Source organism: Perna viridis, chromosome 11, assembly GCF_037379345.1.
Source record: "Perna viridis isolate PV_CMFRI_1.1 ecotype Kerala chromosome 11, ASM3737934v1, whole genome shotgun sequence".
In the NCBI taxonomy this organism is placed as follows: Eukaryota; Metazoa; Mollusca; class Bivalvia; order Mytilida; family Mytilidae; genus Perna; species Perna viridis.
The window spans coordinates 24,590,527-24,610,837 of NC_142455.1; the positions used below are offsets into that span (position 1 = coordinate 24,590,527).

General features: G+C 34.3%; 1 protein-coding gene across 1 annotated transcript in view; it reads left to right on the plus strand.

Annotated features, from left to right (window-relative positions):
• LOC148603478 (uncharacterized) overlaps positions 1–20,311 on the plus strand; it is a 38,130-nt gene that overhangs the window by 9,326 nt on the left and 8,493 nt on the right. Inside the window, exons 3-28 of the mRNA XM_088552865.1 lie at positions 4,559–4,675; positions 6,063–6,161; positions 7,300–7,854; positions 8,447–8,695; positions 8,971–9,195; positions 9,498–9,722; positions 10,025–10,249; positions 10,552–10,776; positions 11,079–11,303; positions 11,605–11,829; positions 12,132–12,356; positions 12,658–12,882; positions 13,185–13,409; positions 13,712–13,936; positions 14,238–14,462; positions 14,765–14,989; positions 15,292–15,516; positions 15,819–16,043; positions 16,346–16,570; positions 16,873–17,097; positions 17,400–17,624; positions 17,927–18,151; positions 18,454–18,678; positions 18,981–19,205; positions 19,509–19,733; positions 20,037–20,258. Of these exons, the coding sequence (XP_088408991.1) occupies positions 4,559–4,675; positions 6,063–6,161; positions 7,300–7,854; positions 8,447–8,695; positions 8,971–9,195; positions 9,498–9,722; positions 10,025–10,249; positions 10,552–10,776; positions 11,079–11,303; positions 11,605–11,829; positions 12,132–12,356; positions 12,658–12,882; positions 13,185–13,409; positions 13,712–13,936; positions 14,238–14,462; positions 14,765–14,989; positions 15,292–15,516; positions 15,819–16,043; positions 16,346–16,570; positions 16,873–17,097; positions 17,400–17,624; positions 17,927–18,151; positions 18,454–18,678; positions 18,981–19,205; positions 19,509–19,733; positions 20,037–20,258 (5,967 nt within the window). The remainder of the gene's footprint in view (positions 1–4,558; positions 4,676–6,062; positions 6,162–7,299; positions 7,855–8,446; positions 8,696–8,970; positions 9,196–9,497; positions 9,723–10,024; positions 10,250–10,551; positions 10,777–11,078; positions 11,304–11,604; positions 11,830–12,131; positions 12,357–12,657; positions 12,883–13,184; positions 13,410–13,711; positions 13,937–14,237; positions 14,463–14,764; positions 14,990–15,291; positions 15,517–15,818; positions 16,044–16,345; positions 16,571–16,872; positions 17,098–17,399; positions 17,625–17,926; positions 18,152–18,453; positions 18,679–18,980; positions 19,206–19,508; positions 19,734–20,036; positions 20,259–20,311) is intronic.

The window sequence follows — 20,311 nt, forward strand, 5'->3', positions numbered from 1 at the left end:
AAAGGAATGCTCCTAGCATGTGTTTTACAAACGGACAATAAACAAACGCTCTTAGTGTGCATTTAAATGCACAATAGACCAATGCTCATAGTGTGTGTTTAAACGCCGATAGACCAATGATCATAGTGTATATGTACGTTTAAACGCATGATAGACCAATGCTCATAGTATGCATTTAAATGCATGATAGTCCAATGCTCATAGTGTGTGTTTAAACACAGATAGAATAATGCTCATAGTGTGCGTTTCAACGCATGATAGACGAACTATAAAAATAGTAATACTAACAAATATTTAGAAATAAAAAATAAAAAATACAAATAATGAAAATACAAAAATGATAAATGCAAAAAATATAAAAATAATAGTTGAATTAAGGAAATAATGAATGTGCAAAAATAAAGGAGCGATTCTATCACGGTTTACACAAACGCTTGTATCATGCATTTAAATGCTCCTATTGTGCATGTAAAGGAAAGTTCCAGTATTCCTTTAAACGAACACTCAAATCATGTGTTTATACAAATGCTTCTATCATGAGTTTACTTTGTGTTTAAATAAATGCAAAACGATTTGTAAATCCACAATAAACAATGCGTTAAAATGGGAAATGTGAATGTTTGAGGAGTGTATGCATATTTGACCATTTGGTCTACCAGTAAATCAAATTCACTTACATTTTGACATAAAAAAGAGTTCTTTAGGGTCTATGATAACTGTAGCTGTGTAATTATATTATTTAGCCATTTTAAAAATGGTCTAGAGACAAAATTAAACTTTCTTTGATTTAAAAACTCACTGATTTCTTTTGGTTTATTTATATGCAGATTTGTTTAGATGTGTTTTTAAATTTTGAATTTTAAACCCATTTTCAAATTTGCAACTGTTAAGATTACTGTCTAAATTGTCCATAGTTGAACTTTGTTTGATATCAATAATTTTAAAGTTATTGAGTTCTTTTGTTTGCTGAATGTAAATGTGTATTTTGAATTTGAATTTTGATTTTTTTAATTGGAAAAATTTATAGTTCAAATTTTTAAGTACTTTATGTGCATCATTTTGTGTCAGGAAACTGCTGTGTCAAATATTCAGACATGTAACAAGCTTTGATATGTGTACAGGCATCAAATGTTCAGGGTTTGATCTCCGTAGTGGTACCAAGCTGTGTCTGATATATCTTTTTATTATTGTTTTATATTTGTATGCAGTATAAAGTTTGATCAGACATGTTACAAGTGTCTATTTCCTAAATGTAGTGTTTGTACTTTGTAATAGATTGATATGAAATGATATATTATGTAAGAGTAAAATAAAAAACAGCATTCCAATGTCCCCCGTGAAAAAAAAAGTGTGAAAAACGTTAAATTCACTGAAATTTTCTAAGTCCAAGGGCCGTTATTTCCGTAAAAATCATTCAACCATAACCAAAGTCAAACTTAATATGTAACTTCTCATAGAAAGACTACATACAAAAGATAAAATCTGTTGGTAAAAGCATTACAAAAAAGTGTGGAAAACTGAAAAATCACTGAAATTTTCTAAGTCCAAGGGCCGTAACTTCTGTAAAATCATTCAGCCGCAACCAAAGTCGAATTTAATATGTTACTCCTCATAATAAGGCCACATACCAAAAACAAACCTATTTGGTAAATAAAAAAAAAAAAAATAATAAAAAGAACGCTGAAAATGTGGATGGACGGGCAGACTCCCGGCATTTCCATGTCCCCTCGCAAACATCACGACACTTCACGGGGGCCAATAAATAAACTTCAAGGTGGAGTCATGGCTGCTCACTGACTCTATGTGAATGATATGCTAATTTTTTTTTAGTTATTTCATTTTCTTTGTAACTTGTGTTCATTTTCTTTTTCTGGATTTATATTGTATTGCATTCTTTTTGTTTAACATTCTAATCCTGGTTTTTTTGTTTGCCTTTCAAACTCAAAGAATTTATTGTGGGAGAAAACTTCGAACATGGCTATATACAAGTACTTATATACTGAACTCCACATTAACAAGTATTTACCAACATTTAAATTTGAATGTCATTAATTGATTCAGTTTAAAGACAAACATTTATCTTCCCTATCATATCATATTATCGCCAATACAGTGATATAAAACAAATAAAATCAGACCAAAGGGCATGGTCTATCAAATATGTTATAATTTTTGATAAGTTATGTATACTAATGGCAAAGTCTTCAATGTCACTGTAACTGATTGATTGATAATACAATTTGGCCTTAAACCATGTGCAGAAATGGGCATTGTGAGCTTGTAATCATGAGATCCACACCGCTGTTGCTTTGAGCCCCACTTGTGTCAAGGTTTTCAGATGCCTTCCTTAATTAGACAAGGGCCTATCTGATTATACAGCTTGGTATATAAGGCCTTCTTTTCTACAAGAAGCTAGTACATGTATTTGCCAAATGTGGTTAACCTTGCTGTATGTTTAAAAAGCTCTAGAGAGCTTACATTTGTATGTTAATTATTGATTTGTAGACACATTTGTAATTACAGTTTACCTTTAAATTATCATTTACCTGAACATAGTTATGTATTAACTTGTACCTGCTGATCCTTGCTTATTTTCCTTGCAAAATAAACTGTTTTAGCAGAGATTTGGTTGGTTAAGCATTCAAAGATCAAAACATAGCAAAGTTGATGTGGATTTTCACACAAAGGCATTTATATTGTTAATAACTATACATGTATGAATTCTGTGATATCATTGTCTGATGGCAAAATGTTTCCTGTGATTCAATACTTCTTACAATGGACATGTAAGTCTTATGTTTTACTATGACAGTGGAATAATGTACTAGATTTGTTAGGACTAAGCTTCACTTCGATCATTTTTTGTTTGTTTGATCAACTATAAATAAAGTCAGTGAAATTAACATTTATTAAGTAACTACAGAGATAATATACATCTTGGACAATTTGGGGACTATCAACTGCTTCACAACTAATAAGAATTAATTTGAGTTATCCCCCTTTGCATAAGAACAATATTGAAAACCAGAAAATAAAATACAATATCTAATTATGTAAAACTTGGGGTATTAGATACAAGCAGAGAAAGTTTGTATCGAATCGGCCAAATACAGATGTGAAACAGCTGTGGCATTTATGCTAGGGATCAACCATTTGATTTTTATGGAGGGCTTACAGTACGCCTAGAGGGAGGATTCTGTTACCTTTATTTTGGTGTCCAGTTGAGTCCACTCCTAATATCCTCCAAGTGATTTCTCCCAGCTGGGAGTATTTTATTGCCTTTTTCAGAGTCACTCCAGTATTTTATTACCTTGTGTATTGTAATCATATTCACCTGACAGGTGAGACTGGATGTAGGTGGTACTTCAAAGGATAATCAGGGCAATAAAAAACTCCCAGCTGAGAGTATTTTATTGCCTTTTTGGAGTATTTCAGAATCACTCCAGTATTTTAGTACCTTGTGTATTGTAATCATGTTCACCTGACAGGTGAGACAGGATGTAGGTGATACTTCAAAGGATAATCAGGGCAATAAAAAACTCCCAGCTGGGGTAAGTATGCTAAGATCACTTCTGGATTTTTATGGCATATTTGGGAATTTCCTGGAGTCACTCCAAAAAGTGACTCTGAAATGGGAATTTGAGAATCTATACTCTTTGGGTGTACTGCATAATGATCAAATATGAAATTAAATGGCAGCATGATGATGTATTGTTTCAAAAAATCCAGGAGGAACAATTGGGTATACTCAGGTCCAATAAAACATTTTTTTAGGAAATTATACTAAAAAACAAACAAAAAATCCAGGGCACAAAATTTGATCCCAGCCCCCCTCCCCACACATGGAAATCAAATGTTTGTTTCCTTGCGAAAATAATGAAATCTGGTAACCTCCCACATTATGAGGAGACTCCCACAAAATCAATGATAAATTAAGAATCTCCCACAAAAAATTCATGGGAGGTGTTAGTTAAAAATAACTTTATTTTATGTGCAAAACAGGAATGATTGAATTTTTACATAAACAGTTTGCTTTTATGTAAAACTCTCTTACATGAGACTGTGTCAGGGGTGTTGATTCTCCCATATGAACTGTTTAAAAGATTAAATTGCCTGTACTTTGTATCCCTTGCAAGTCAGTTTCTAGGCATTTTTTGTACTGTGGCCTTCTCAATGGCCACATTATTAATAAAAGGTATATCTCTGTCCTTTATATCATAAGATAACACATATTTGTTTGAGACCATTCAACATTTTTTCTTAATGAAAAGGATAAAAAAAAATTTTGTAGCCATCCTTTCACTTTATACTTTACAATTTTTTTTGTAATCTTGTGGCAAATGTAATACATTTGTAACACTTACAAAATCATTGCCTTGGTTAAAAATATCCTTTGTTAATACATATGTAAAGTACTAAATCATTACACAATTTGTTACATATATATATATATATATATCCTTATTCTCCAAAAGCAAAAACAGGTACAGAGACAGTTGTGAACTGAAATTATGTTAGCCAGTGAAACTTGTTTACTAAACTGTCTTGCCTATTGTAGGCAGTTTGCTGCCCAGGTGGAAAGTATTGTTGCCCAGGTGGATCTCAATGTCTTCCAAGTGGACAGTGTAAGAAGGGTACCGAAGTATTCACTTCCCTACTGAAAACAAAGGCTAAGGTTAGTAAATGCTTTACAAAAGGTACATATACAGAAGTTATTATGATGGAATACAGTCTAGTCTGTCTTAACTGAACCTTGAATAAACTGCCAACCCTGTCTTTCAATACCTGAATCGATCCATGCAACTGAAATTGCATTATTCCATCACATTACCAGTGATTTTTTGCAGATGACATATTTTTTCAATGGTATGAATTTAGACCTCAAATTTATTGTTTTTATGTTACATTTGTTTGTTTGTTTGTTTGTTTGTTTGTTGATAAAATAAGTAGTACCCTATTAATGATTTAGATTTGTGATAAATTTAATTTTACATATTGAATGGCATTCATTCCAATATAAAATTCTGAAATTTACATGAACCAATTATTCATCATTTTACAGAAAATAACTGTGATTAAATCAGTCACCTGTCATTGATCTATCCAACAGCTTTGTGGGTCGGTTCACGGACTGTAACCAGACATCTTTTTTAAGCTCCTTATTTTTCATGAGCAAAAGTCTGTTTGAGATGTTTTACATCTTGTTTCTTATTTTGTTGGAATGAACTGCATTACATTATATTCAATATTGCAAAATCATACTTGAATTTCATTGGTTTTGAGCAAAGGTATGTAAATTACTTGAATGTCTTGAGTGGACAATATCAGGCCAGATATGTTAATATTGTAATCATGACAGACTGGTCAGTGGATTCCAAGTGGACAGACATGACCCCCAAGTCCAATGAAAATACAAAGTTAAATCTGATATGAAACACAAGCATAGGTTCCACAGAACTTTCAAAAGTCAGAGAATATTCTTAATTTACATAGTAACTCCAATCAAAGTCTTGGGATTGTAACATTTTTAAGTAGTGTGATGCTGAAGTTTATTATTACAAACCATCCATAAACAATCAAAGTTGAGCAACTATTTTTATCATATAGATAGCAAGGATTAACCAATTGTTCCCAGTGTAAAACATTTAAATAATTCACACTGTGAAATAAATTAAGTAATTTCACTCTCGCACTTTCTCCCGCCAAAATTTCACAAAATGTCACAACACGAATATCAATCCGCTGTTCACAAAATTTAAAATTTATGTTGAAAATAGCAATGAATAATGGAGGAAGTCTTTATAATCAATTGGTTATCGTGAATAACTTAAATATGATCACTCATGCCAAGAACGCATTAAGATTTAACTCATGCACAGAACAAGTTCCGCATTCTCCTTAAATATAGGTGTTCTTCGGCATTCGTGATCATATTTTGCTTATTCATGCTTTCCAATTAATTATCCCTTTATTATGACTTTTGTTTAATGTAAATGTGGTAATGCAAACAAGTAATGTTTGGGTTTTCTTTGTTTAAATATTATATTTGTGTATACTTGCAGTTAATATCCCAGCCTAAAGACACATCAGTCATATACTCACCTATGAAAGTAACTGAATTTGGAAAACGCCCACAGTTTCATAACCTTTCACCTATTCAGGTATGGATATTTTTTAATGTTAGTTATATGTGTCAGTATTATATCTTCAGTAATCTATACATTTGAGAATATTTTCATCTCCCTTGCCACTCTAAAATTGGGATTACTGTGTTAGTAATTTTTTAAAGATCAGCATGTGTTAACATGTTAACCTTTGACATACACACATTTGCATTAAATGACCATATGCAAATAAGAAATTAAGGCCACCCAGTTTCTCTTTGCAATGAAAAAAAAAACAATAAGTTGTATTATGGTCTTGCAATGAAGTATGAATGATAAGAATGGGTAATACATTAGGAGTTAAATTTTACTTTCATGAATGGATGTTCAAGAGTAATCAAGGGAACCAAGGTTATAGCGGTAATTAAAAGAATGTAATCCAGGGACAAAGACCAGACATGGAAAACAGACATACACAACAAAGAACATAAAGTAACTAAAATCATACATACAAAGTAACAAAAGTAAATGAGCAACTCGGACGCCACTAAAAACTAGGAGCATGGACCAGGTGCACCGGTAGGGTAAGCGTCCTCTGCTTTTCTAGAAACACCCGCCGAGTTCCTCATAAAAAGTCAAGTCCGGGGTAGACAAACGAGGAAAGGAAAACTATGACCCTTTGAATAAATCAGTTTTCATGGTGTTGATGGATACACCATAATGATTCACGAGTTCATGATGACGACCATAAAACTTCTGTAGTGATGACTTCAATCTTGTAGCAACATAACCCTGTTCCAGAAGCCTATTTGTTAGAGTTCTAGCACGATACAAAAAGTCTGTGTAGTTTCGGCAAGCTCTGGTATAATGTATGAGTTGTGATATGAACACTCCATACGCAGGAGCCGAAGGGATGTTGCCACAGATGAAAGGAAAGTTGACATTTCTGAATGAAAAGTCATCATGTTTGTCGTAAAGTTTGGTCAATAGTTTTCAAATTTCCAAGCTTTTAATCAATAGTCCACATTAGGAAAACTAAAATTCCTGAGTGTCAATGAAAAGGGTTGAAAATGGTCCAGGATTTAGCTTAATGAAATATTAAATGTCCAAGATAAGAAATAATGGTCCAGACCTCAACCCTTCTATAATTTGAACCCCTGACGTATACCCTGTATCAACCCTTCATATATTGTAGCCATCAAAACCAAGAAGTCAAGATAATTGTACCACTTATGAATGCCCTACTGGTACTTGTTGCATGAGTCCAATTGGTGGTCCTTTTTGCTGCCCTCTTAATGATGCAGTTTGTTGCAAGGATGGGGAATGTTGCCCTTATGCTTTCACATGTGATCCTTCATCTTCACCTGAATGTCAGAATGGTACTCATGCTGTTCCTTCTATGAAATCTAGTTCTGTTATTCAGACAGGAAGTGTTATATGTCCTGACCAGGAATCAGAATGTGCAGATGGACAGACTTGTTGTAAGTTGGATTCGGGGGAATATGGATGTTGCCCTTTGCCAGATGCTGTTTGTTGCTCAGATGGCAAACATTGTTGTCCACATGGTTCTACATGTGAGTTGGCTGTTCAGAAATGTAAAAGTGAAAATGGATTTGTTGATCTCTTTGAGAAAGTTTCTGCCAAGAAAACTACATCTGTGATGTGCCCTGATGGGAAATCTGAGTGTTCAGATGGAGACACATGCTGTCCAATGGATGGAGGAAAATATGGGTGTTGCCCAACCGCTGATGTAAGAATTATAGCTATATTAAAGTGTAAATATTTCAGTTTTTATATTTTTTCCTAAGCAGTGATATAATTTTCATTATTTTATTCACTTATTTTGTTCAGGTGATTAACTGCTTTGAATAACAATGTAAAGGTACAGTAAGTGAGCTTCTTGAAGTCTTTTTGCCTTTTAAATATTTTACTCTGCTACGGAGAAACCAAGAAACTAGATTCTAACCATGAGAGATAGGTGTATGGGAAGAACTGTAAAATGATTTGCTTTAGATTTAATTTTGTTGAACAAGATGGTTCTTAAAGCCAGACTTGCATTACATATGTATTATTAAATGTTCAGTATGAGAAACCCCTTCCATTTGCCATAGATGTTCTTTCCCTTCCTATTTCAATGGGGATGCTTTTCAGTGCCAATCATGTCTGGTAATTTTCATAATTTATTAAAGATCCTATGAATTCACGCATCAGGTTTTGGTGGGATTTCATGTCTGCCTATTGTATTTGCTTTATTCTCACAACTAAGTACTGATAGAAGATGTATCTTCATAAAAGAAAAAGAACATCCTAATTTTTACCACCTAAGTTATTTCCTTTACCAGGCTAAATGCTGCAGTGATCATATCCACTGCTGTCCATCAGGATACATGTGTGATGAAATCCATCAACAATGTATAGGTAGACACGGTAAAAGAATTCGATGGATCAAGACAGTTCCTCCTAGGTCTAATGCTATTGATAGCTTAACCATTCCAAATGTTGTTTGTCCTGATGGTCAGTCAAATTGTAAAACTGGACAGACGTGTTGTAAACTGGCTTCTGGAAATTATGGTTGTTGTCCTATTCCCAAGGTAAGTGTGATAGCAATCATTAAACTCGTGGTAAGGAATACAGGACTTATTTTTGTTTTTATAATTAGGTTGACTATGAGGATTTTTGTTCATTTTTCGTTTTGTCCTATTTCTAAGGTAAGTGTGATAGCAATCATTAAACTCTTGTTTTGTTAGTAACTTGAGATAAACTTTTCCACTGTTATCTACAAAACCTGCTGTAGACATTTTAAAACCTGCCAAAACAAATTATGTCTTTGTTGGTGAAAGTCTGCAATGATTATCTCTTTCCACAGGCAGTTTGTTGTTCTGATGGTAGACACTGTTGTCCAGAAGGAACTACCTGTGATGTTGCCTCTGGTAAATGTAATCGTGGAGATTTAGTTGTGATGGACTGGTTTGAGAAAGAGGCAGCTTCAGTGGAGATGGTCAAATGCCCTGATGGACGTTCAGAATGTAAATCTGAACAGACATGTTGTAAATTAGCATCTGGAAATTATGGTTGTTGTCCTATTCCCAAGGTAAGTGTGATAGCAATCAGTAAACTCCTGGTAGGGAACACAGAACTTATTTTTGTTTTTATAATTAGGTTGACTATGAGGATTTTTGTTCATTTTTCGTTTTGTCCAGGAAATAACATATTATCATGAAGCCAAAAATGGATTATGTGTCTTTTTTTAGATTCCTTTTTTTTCTTTTATAAGTAACTTGAGATAAACTTAAGCACTGTTGTCTACAAAACCTGCTGTAGACATTTTAAAACCTGCCAAAACAAATTATGTCTTTGTTGGTGAAAGTCTGTAATGATTATCTCTTTCCACAGGCAGTTTGTTGTTCTGATGGTAGACACTGTTGTCCAGAAGGAACTACCTGTGATGTGGCCTCTGGTAAATGTAATCGTGGAGATTTAGTTGTGATGGACTGGTTTGAGAAAGAGGCAGCTTCAGTGGAGATGGTCAAATGCCCTGATGGACGTTCAGAATGTAAATCTGAACAGACATGTTGTAAATTAGCATCTGGAAATTATGGTTGTTGTCCTATTCCCAAGGTAAGTGTGATAGCAATCATTAAACTCCTGGTAAGGAATACAGAACTTATTTTTGTTTTTATAATTAGGTTGACTATGAGGATTTTTGTTCATTTTTCGTTTTGTCCAGGAAATAACATATTATCATGAAGCCAAAAATGGATTATGTGTCTTTTTTTAGATTCCTTTTTTTTCTTTTATAAGTAACTTGAGATAAACTTAAGCACTGTTATCTACAAAACCTGCTGTAGACATTTTAAAACCTGCCAAAACAAATTATGTCTTTGTTGGTGAAAGTCTGTAATGATTATCTCTTTCCACAGGCAGTTTGTTGTTCTGATGGTAGACACTGTTGTCCAGAAGGAACTACCTGTGATGTTGCCTCTGGTAAATGTAATCGTGGAGATTTAGTTGTGATGGACTGGTTTGAGAAAGAGGCAGCTTCAGTGGAGATGGTCAAATGCCCTGATGGACGTTCAGAATGTAAATCTGAACAGACATGTTGTAAATTAGCATCTGGAAATTATGGTTGTTGTCCTATTCCCAAGGTAAGTGTGATAGCAATCATTAAACTCCTGGTAAGGAATACAGAACTTATTTTTGTTTTTATAATTAGGTTGACTATGAGGATTTTTGTTCATTTTTCGTTTTGTCCAGGAAATAACATATTATCATGAAGCCAAAAATGGATTATGTGTCTTTTTTTAGATTCCTTTTTTTTCTTTTATTAGTAACTTGAGATAAACTTAAGCACTGTTATCTACAAAACCTGCTGTAGACATTTTAAAACCTGCCAAAACAAATTATGTCTTTGTTGGTGAAAGTCTGTAATGATTATCTCTTTCCACAGGCAGTTTGTTGTTCTGATGGTAGACACTGTTGTCCAGAAGGAACTACCTGTGATGTTGCCTCTGGTAAATGTAATCGTGGAGATTTAGTTGTGATGGACTGGTTTGAGAAAGAGGCAGCTTCAGTGGAGATGGTCAAATGCCCTGATGGACGTTCAGAATGTAAATCTGAACAGACATGTTGTAAATTAGCATCTGGAAATTATGGTTGTTGTCCTATTCCCAAGGTAAGTGTGATAGCAATCATTAAACTCCTGGTAAGGAATACAGAACTTATTTTTGTTTTTATAATTAGGTTGACTATGAGGATTTTTGTTCATTTTTCGTTTTGTCCAGGAAATAACATATTATCATGAAGCCAAAAATGGATTATGTGTCTTTTTTTAGATTCCTTTTTTTTCTTTTATTAGTAACTTGAGATAAACTTAAGCACTGTTATCTACAAAACCTGCTGTAGACATTTTAAAACCTGCCAAAACAAATTATGTCTTTGTTGGTGAAAGTCTGTAATGATTATCTCTTTCCACAGGCAGTTTGTTGTTCTGATGGTAGACACTGTTGTCCAGAAGGAACTACCTGTGATGTTGCCTCTGGTAAATGTAATCGTGGAGATTTAGTTGTGATGGACTGGTTTGAGAAAGAGGCAGCTTCAGTGGAGATGGTCAAATGCCCTGATGGACGTTCAGAATGTAAATCTGAACAGACATGTTGTAAATTAGCATCTGGAAATTATGGTTGTTGTCCTATTCCCAAGGTAAGTGTAATAGCAATCATTAAACTCCTGGTAAGGAATACAGAACTTATTTTTGTTTTTATAATTAGGTTGACTATGAGGATTTTTGTTCATTTTTCGTTTTGTCCAGGAAATAACATATTATCATGAAGCCAAAAATGGATTATGTGTCTTTTTTTAATTCCTTTTTTTTCTTTTATTAGTAACTTGAGATAAACTTAAGCACTGTTATCTACAAAACCTGCTGTAGACATTTTAAAACCTGCCAAAACAAATTATGTCTTTGTTGGTGAAAGTCTGTAATGATTATCTCTTTCCACAGGCAGTTTGTTGTTCTGATGGTAGACACTGTTGTCCAGAAGGAACTACCTGTGATGTTGCCTCTGGTAAATGTAATCGTGGAGATTTAGTTGTGATGGACTGGTTTGAGAAAGAGGCAGCTTCACTGGAGATGGTCAAATGCCCTGATGGACGTTCAGAATGTAAATCTGAACAGACATGTTGTAAATTAGCATCTGGAAATTATGGTTGTTGTCCTATTCCCAAGGTAAGTGTGATAGCAATCATTAAACTCCTGGTAAGGAATACAGAACTTATTTTTGTTTTTATAATTAGGTTGACTATGAGGATTTTTGTTCATTTTTCGTTTTGTCCAGGAAATAACATATTATCATGAAGCCAAAAATGGATTATGTGTCTTTTTTTAGATTCCTTTTTTTTCTTTTATTAGTAACTTGAGATAAACTTAAGCACTGTTATCTACAAAACCTGCTGTAGACATTTTAAAACCTGCCAAAACAAATTATGTCTTTGTTGGTGAAAGTCTGTAATGATTATCTCTTTCCACAGGCAGTTTGTTGTTCTGATGGTAGACACTGTTGTCCAGAAGGAACTACCTGTGATGTTGCCTCTGGTAAATGTAATCGTGGAGATTTAGTTGTGATGGACTGGTTTGAGAAAGAGGCAGCTTCAGTGGAGATGGTCAAATGCCCTGATGGACGTTCAGAATGTAAATCTGAACAGACATGTTGTAAATTAGCATCTGGAAATTATGGTTGTTGTCCTATTCCCAAGGTAAGTGTGATAGCAATCATTAAACTCCTGGTAAGGAATACAGAACTTATTTTTGTTTTTATAATTAGGTTGACTATGAGGATTTTTGCTCATTTTTCGTTTTGTCCAGGAAATAACATCTTATCATGAAGCCAAAAATGGATTATGTGTCTTTTTTTAGATTCCTTTTTTTCTTTTATAAGTAACTTGAGATAAACTTAAGCACTGTTATCTACAAAACCTGCTGTAGACATTTTAAAACCTGCCAAAACAAATTATGTCTTTGTTGGTGAAAGTCTGTAATGATTATCTCTTTCCACAGGCAGTTTGTTGTTCTGATGGTAGACACTGTTGTCCAGAAGGAACTACCTGTGATGTTGCCTCTGGTAAATGTAATCGTGGAGATTTAGTTGTGATGGACTGGTTTGAGAAAGAGGCAGCTTCACTGGAGATGGTCAAATGCCCTGATGGACGTTCAGAATGTAAATCTGAACAGACATGTTGTAAATTAGCATCTGGAAATTATGGTTGTTGTCCTATTCCCAAGGTAAGTGTGATAGCAATCATTAAACTCCTGGTAAGGAATACAGAACTTATTTTTGTTTTTATAATTAGGTTGACTATGAGGATTTTTGTTCATTTTTCGTTTTGTCCAGGAAATAACATATTATCATGAAGCCAAAAATGGATTATGTGTCTTTTTTTAGATTCCTTTTTTTTCTTTTATTAGTAACTTGAGATAAACTTAAGCACTGTTATCTACAAAACCTGCTGTAGACATTTTAAAACCTGCCAAAACAAATTATGTCTTTGTTGGTGAAAGTCTGTAATGATTATCTCTTTCCACAGGCAGTTTGTTGTTCTGATGGTAGACACTGTTGTCCAGAAGGAACTACCTGTGATGTTGCCTCTGGTAAATGTAATCGTGGAGATTTAGTTGTGATGGACTGGTTTGAGAAAGAGGCAGCTTCACTGGAGATGGTCAAATGCCCTGATGGACGTTCAGAATGTAAATCTGAACAGACATGTTGTAAATTAGCATCTGGAAATTATGGTTGTTGTCCTATTCCCAAGGTAAGTGTGATAGCAATCATTAAACTCCTGGTAAGGAATACAGAACTTATTTTTGTTTTTATAATTAGGTTGACTATGAGGATTTTTGTTCATTTTTCGTTTTGTCCAGGAAATAACATATTATCATGAAGCCAAAAATGGATTATGTGTCTTTTTTTAGATTCCTTTTTTTTCTTTTATTAGTAACTTGAGATAAACTTAAGCACTGTTATCTACAAAACCTGCTGTAGACATTTTAAAACCTGCCAAAACAAATTATGTCTTTGTTGGTGAAAGTCTGTAATGATTATCTCTTTCCACAGGCAGTTTGTTGTTCTGATGGTAGACACTGTTGTCCAGAAGGAACTACCTGTGATGTTGCCTCTGGTAAATGTAATCGTGGAGATTTAGTTGTGATGGACTGGTTTGAGAAAGAGGCAGCTTCAGTGGAGATGGTCAAATGCCCTGATGGACGTTCAGAATGTAAATCTGAACAGACATGTTGTAAATTAGCATCTGGAAATTATGGTTGTTGTCCTATTCCCAAGGTAAGTGTGATAGCAATCATTAAACTCCTGGTAAGGAATACAGAACTTATTTTTGTTTTTATAATTAGGTTGACTATGAGGATTTTTGTTCATTTTTCGTTTTGTCCAGGAAATAACATATTATCATGAAGCCAAAAATGGATTATGTGTCTTTTTTTAGATTCCTTTTTTTCTTTTATTAGTAACTTGAGATAAACTTAAGCACTGTTATGTACAAAACCTGCTGTAGACATTTTAAAACCTGCCAAAACAAATTATGTCTTTGTTGGTGAAAGTCTGTAATGATTATCTCTTTCAACAGGCAGTTTGTTGTTCTGATGGTAGACACTGTTGTCCAGAAGGAACTACCTGTGATGTTGCCTCTGGTAAATGTAATCGTGGAGATTTAGTTGTGATGGACTGGTTTGAGAAAGAGGCAGCTTCACTGGAGATGGTCAAATGCCCTGATGGACGTTCAGAATGTAAATCTGAACAGACATGTTGTAAATTAGCATCTGGAAATTATGGTTGTTGTCCTATTCCCAAGGTAAGTGTGATAGCAATCATTAAACTCCTGGTAAGGAATACAGAACTTATTTTTGTTTTTATAATTAGGTTGACTATGAGGATTTTTGTTCATTTTTCGTTTTGTCCAGGAAATAACATATTATCATGAAGCCAAAAATGGATTATGTGTCTTTTTTTAGATTCCTTTTTTTTCTTTTATTAGTAACTTGAGATAAACTTAAGCACTGTTATGTACAAAACCTGCTGTAGACATTTTAAAACCTGCCAAAACAAATTATGTCTTTGTTGGTGAAAGTCTGCAATGATTATCTCTTTCCACAGGCAGTTTGTTGTTCTGATGGTAGACACTGTTGTCCAGAAGGAACTACCTGTGATGTGGCCTCTGGTAAATGTAATCGTGGAGATTTAGTTGTGATGGACTGGTTTGAGAAAGAGGCAGCTTCACTGGAGATGGTCAAATGCCCTGATGGACGTTCAGAATGTAAATCTGAACAGACATGTTGTAAATTAGCATCTGGAAATTATGGTTGTTGTCCTATTCCCAAGGTAAGTGTGATAGCAATCATTAAACTCCTGGTAAGGAATACAGAACTTATTTTTGTTTTTATAATTAGGTTGACTGTGAGGATTTTTGTTCATTTTTCGTTTTGTCCAGGAAATAACATATTATCATGAAGCCAAAAATGGATTATGTGTCTTTTTTTAGGTTCCTTTTTTTTCTTTTGTTAGTAACTTGAGTTAAACTTTTCCACTGTTATGTACAAAACCTGCTGTAGACATTTTAAAACCTGCCAAAACAAATTATGTCTTTGTTGGTGAAAGTCTGTAATGATTATCTCTTTCCACAGGCAGTTTGTTGTTCTGATGGTAGACACTGTTGTCCAGAAGGAACTACCTGTGATGTGGCCTCTGGTAAATGTAATCGTGGAGATTTAGTTGTGATGAACTGGTTTGAGAAAGAGGCAGCTTCAGTGGAGATGGTCAAATGCCCTGATGGACGTTCAGAATGTAAATCTGAACAGACATGTTGTAAATTAGCATCTGGAAATTATGGTTGTTGTCCTATTCCCAAGGTAAGTGTGATAGCAATCATTAAACTCCTGGTAAGGAATACAGAACTTATTTTTGTTTTTATAATTAGGTTGACTATGAGGATTTTTGTTCATTTTTCGTTTTGTCCAGGAAATAACATATTATCATGAAGCCAAAAATGGATTATGTGTCTTTTTTTAGATTCCTTTTTTTTCTTTTATAAGTAACTTGAGTTAAACTTAAGCACTGTTATGTACAAAACCTGCTGTAGACATTTTAAAACCTGCCAAAACAAATTATGTCTTTGTTGGTGAAAGTCTGTAATGATTATCTCTTTCCACAGGCAGTTTGTTGTTCTGATGGTAGACACTGTTGTCCAGAAGGAACTACCTGTGATGTTGCCTCTGGTAAATGTAATCGTGGAGATTTAGTTGTGATGGACTGGTTTGAGAAAGAGGCAGCTTCAGTGGAGATGGTCAAATGCCCTGATGGACGTTCAGAATGTAAATCTGAACAGACATGTTGTAAATTAGCATCTGGAAATTATGGTTGTTGTCCTATTCCCAAGGTAAGTGTGATAGCAATCATTAAACTCCTGGTAAGGAATACAGAACTTATTTTTGTTTTTATAATTAGGTTGACTATGAGGATTTTTGTTCATTTTTCGTTTTGTCCAGGAAATAACATATTATCATGAAGCCAAAAATGGATTATGTGTCTTTTTTTAGATTCCTTTTTTTTCTTTTATTAGTAACTTGAGATAAACTTAAGCACTGTTATGTACAAAACCTGCTGTAGACATTTTAAAACCTGCCAAAACAAATTATGTCTTTGTTGGTGAAAGTCTGCAATGATTATCTCTTTCCACAGGCAGTTTGTTGTTCTGATGGTAGACACTGTTGTCCAGAAGGAACTACCTGTGATGTGGCCTCTGGTAAATGTAATCGTGGAGATTTAGTTGTGATGGACTGGTTTGAGAAAGAGGCAGCTTCAGTGGAGATGGTCAAATGCCCTGATGGACGTTCAGAATGTAAATCTGAACAGACATGTTGTAAATTAGCATCTGGAAATTATGGTTGTTGTCCTATTCCCAAGGTAAGTGTGATAGCAATCATTAAACTCCTGGTAAGGAATACAGAACTTATTTTTGTTTTTATAATTAGGTTGACTATGAGGATTTTTGTTCATTTTTCGTTTTGTCCAGGAAATAACATATTATCATGAAGCCAAAAATGGATTATGTGTCTTTTTTTAGATTCCTTTTTTTTCTTTTATAAGTAACTTGAGATAAACTTAAGCACTGTTATGTACAAAACCTGCTGTAGACATTTTAAAACCTGCCAAAACAAATTATGTCTTTGTTGGTGAAAGTCTGTAATGATTATCTCTTTCCACAGGCAGTTTGTTGTTCTGATGGTAGACACTGTTGTCCAGAAGGAACTACCTGTGATGTTGCCTCTGGTAAATGTAATCGTGGAGATTTAGTTGTGATGGACTGGTTTGAGAAAGAGGCAGCTTCAGTGGAGATGGTCAAATGCCCTGATGGACGTTCAGAATGTAAATCTGAACAGACATGTTGTAAATTAGCATCTGGAAATTATGGTTGTTGTCCTATTCCCAAGGTAAGTGTGATAGCAATCATTAAACTCCTGGTAAGGAATACAGAACTTATTTTTGTTTTTATAATTAGGTTGACTATGAGGATTTTTGTTCATTTTTCGTTTTGTCCAGGAAATAACATATTATCATGAAGCCAAAAATGGATTATGTGTCTTTTTTTAGATTCCTTTTTTTTCTTTTATTAGTAACTTGAGATAAACTTAAGCACTGTTATGTACAAAACCTGCTGTAGACATTTTAAAACCTGCCAAAACAAATTATGTCTTTGTTGGTGAAAGTCTGCAATGATTATCTCTTTCCACAGGCAGTTTGTTGTTCTGATGGTAGACACTGTTGTCCAGAAGGAACTACCTGTGATGTGGCCTCTGGTAAATGTAATCGTGGAGATTTAGTTGTGATGGACTGGTTTGAGAAAGAGGCAGCTTCAGTGGAGATGGTCAAATGCCCTGATGGACGTTCAGAATGTAAATCTGAACAGACATGTTGTAAATTAGCATCTGGAAATTATGGTTGTTGTCCTATTCCCAAGGTAAGTGTGATAGCAATCATTAAACTCCTGGTAAGGAATACAGAACTTATTTTTGTTTTTATAATTAGGTTGACTATGAGGATTTTTGTTCATTTTTCGTTTTGTCCAGGAAATAACATATTATCATGAAGCCAAAAATGGATTATGTGTCTTTTTTTAGATTCCTTTTTTTTCTTTTATAAGTAACTTGAGATAAACTTAAGCACTGTTATCTACAAAACCTGCTGTAGACATTTTAAAACCTGCCAAAACAAATTATGTCTTTGTTGGTGAAAGTCTGCAATGATTATCTCTTTCCACAGGCAGTTTGTTGTTCTGATGGTAGACACTGTTGTCCAGAAGGAACTACCTGTGATGTGGCCTCTGGTAAATGTAATCGTGGAGATTTAGTTGTGATGGACTGGTTTGAGAAAGGGGCAGCTTCAGTGGAGATGGTCAAATGCCCTGATGGACGTTCAGAATGTAAATCTGAACAGACATGTTGTAAATTAGCATCTGGAAATTATGGTTGTTGTCCTATTCCCAAGGTAAGTGTGATAGCAATCATTAAACTCCTGGTAAGGAATACAGAACTTATTTTTGTTTTTATAATTAGGTTGACTATGAGGATTTTTGTTCATTTTTCGTTTTGTCCAGGAAATAACATATTATCATGAAGCCAAAAACGGATTATGTGTCTTTTTTTAGATTCCTTTTTTTTCTTTTATAAGTAACTTGAGATAAACTTAAGCACTGTTGTCTACAAAACCTGCTGTAGACATTTTAAAACCTGCCAAAATAAATTATGTCTTTTTTGGTGAAAGTCTGTAATGATTATCTCTTTCCACAGGCAGTTTGTTGTTCTGATGGTAGACACTGTTGTCCAGAAGGAACTACCTGTGATGTTGCCTCTGGTAAATGTAATCGTGGAGATTTAGTTGTGATGGACTGGTTTGAGAAAGAGGCAGCTTCAGTGGAGATGGTCAAATGCCCTGATGGACGTTCAGAATGTAAATCTGAACAGACATGTTGTAAATTAGCATCTGGAAATTATGGTTGTTGTCCTATTCCCAAGGTAAGTGTGATAGCAATCATTAAACTCCTGGTAAGGAATACAGAACTTATTTTTGTTTTTATAATTAGGTTGACTGTGAGGATTTTTGTTCATTTTTCGTTTTGTCCAGGAAATAACATATTATCATGAAGCCAAAAATGGATTATGTGTCTTTTTTTAGGTTCCTTTTTTTTCTTTTGTTAGTAACTTGAGTTAAACTTTTCCACTGTTATGTACAAAACCTGCTGTAGACATTTTAAAACCTGCCAAAACAAATTATGTCTTTGTTGGTGAAAGTCTGTAATGATTATCTCTTTCCACAGGCAGTTTGTTGTTCTGATGGTAGACACTGTTGTCCAGAAGGAACTACCTGTGATGTGGCCTCTGGTAAATGTAATCGTGGAGATTTAGTTGTGATGAACTGGTTTGTGAAAGAGGCAGCTTCAGTGGAGATGGTCAAATGCCCTGATGGACGTTCAGAATGTAAATCTGAACAGACATGTTGTAAATTAGCATCTGGAAATTATGGTTGTTGTCCTATTCCCAAGGTAAGTGTGATAGCAATCATTAAACTCCTGGTAAGGAATACAGAACTTATTTTTGTTTTTATAATTAGGTTGACTATGAGGATTTTTGTTCATTTTTCGTTTTGTCCAGGAAATAACATATTATCATGAAGCCAAAAATGGATTATGTGTCTTTTTTTAGATTCCTTTTTTTTTCTTTTATAAGTAACTTGAGATAAACTTAAGCACTGTTGTCTACAAAACCTGCTGTAGACATTTTAAAACCTGCCAAAACAAATTATGTCTTTGTTGGTGAAAGTCTGTAATGATTATCTCTTTCCACAGGCAGTTTGTTGTTCTGATGGTAGACACTGTTGTCCAGAAGGAACTACCTGTGATGTGGCCTCTGGTAAATGTAATCGTGGAGATTTAGTTATGATGGACTGGTTTGAGAAAGAGGCAGCTTCAGTGGAGATGGTCAAATGCCCTGATGGACGTTCAGAATGTAAATCTGAACAGACATGTTGTAAATTAGCATCTGGAAATTATGGTTGTTGTCCTATTCCCAAGGTAAGTGTGATAGCAATCATTAAACTCCTGGTAAGGAATACAGAACTTATTTTTGTTTTTATAATGTGGGTTGAGTTTAAGAGCTATTGTTCAGTATAGTTTTTTTCTTCAGGAAAGAACTTTTTATACGAAAAATCAAAAATGAGTTCCGTTACTTCTTTTTGATTCCATTTTTAGTTTTGTTAGTAACCTGAGATAATCTTTTCCCCTGTCGTCTACAAAACCTGCTGTAGACAATATGAAACCTACCAAATGAAACTGTCTTTGTTGGTGAGAGTCTGCAATGATTATCTATTTCCACAGGCAGTGTGTTGTTCTGATGGTAGACACTGTTGTCCAGATGGAACTACCTGTGATGTGACCTCTGGTAAATGTTTAAAGCAGGATGGTGGTCTTACAGAATGGTTTGCCAAAGTTGCTGCTAAGTCAAAATCAATTATCTGTCCTGATGATGTAACGGCGTGCAAGAGTGGACAAACATGCTGTAAAAATGATAAAGGATATTTATGCTGTCCTTTGCCTATGGTAAGATAACTAAATTAAAAATATCATATGTTATCTCATACTTGTGTATTCAA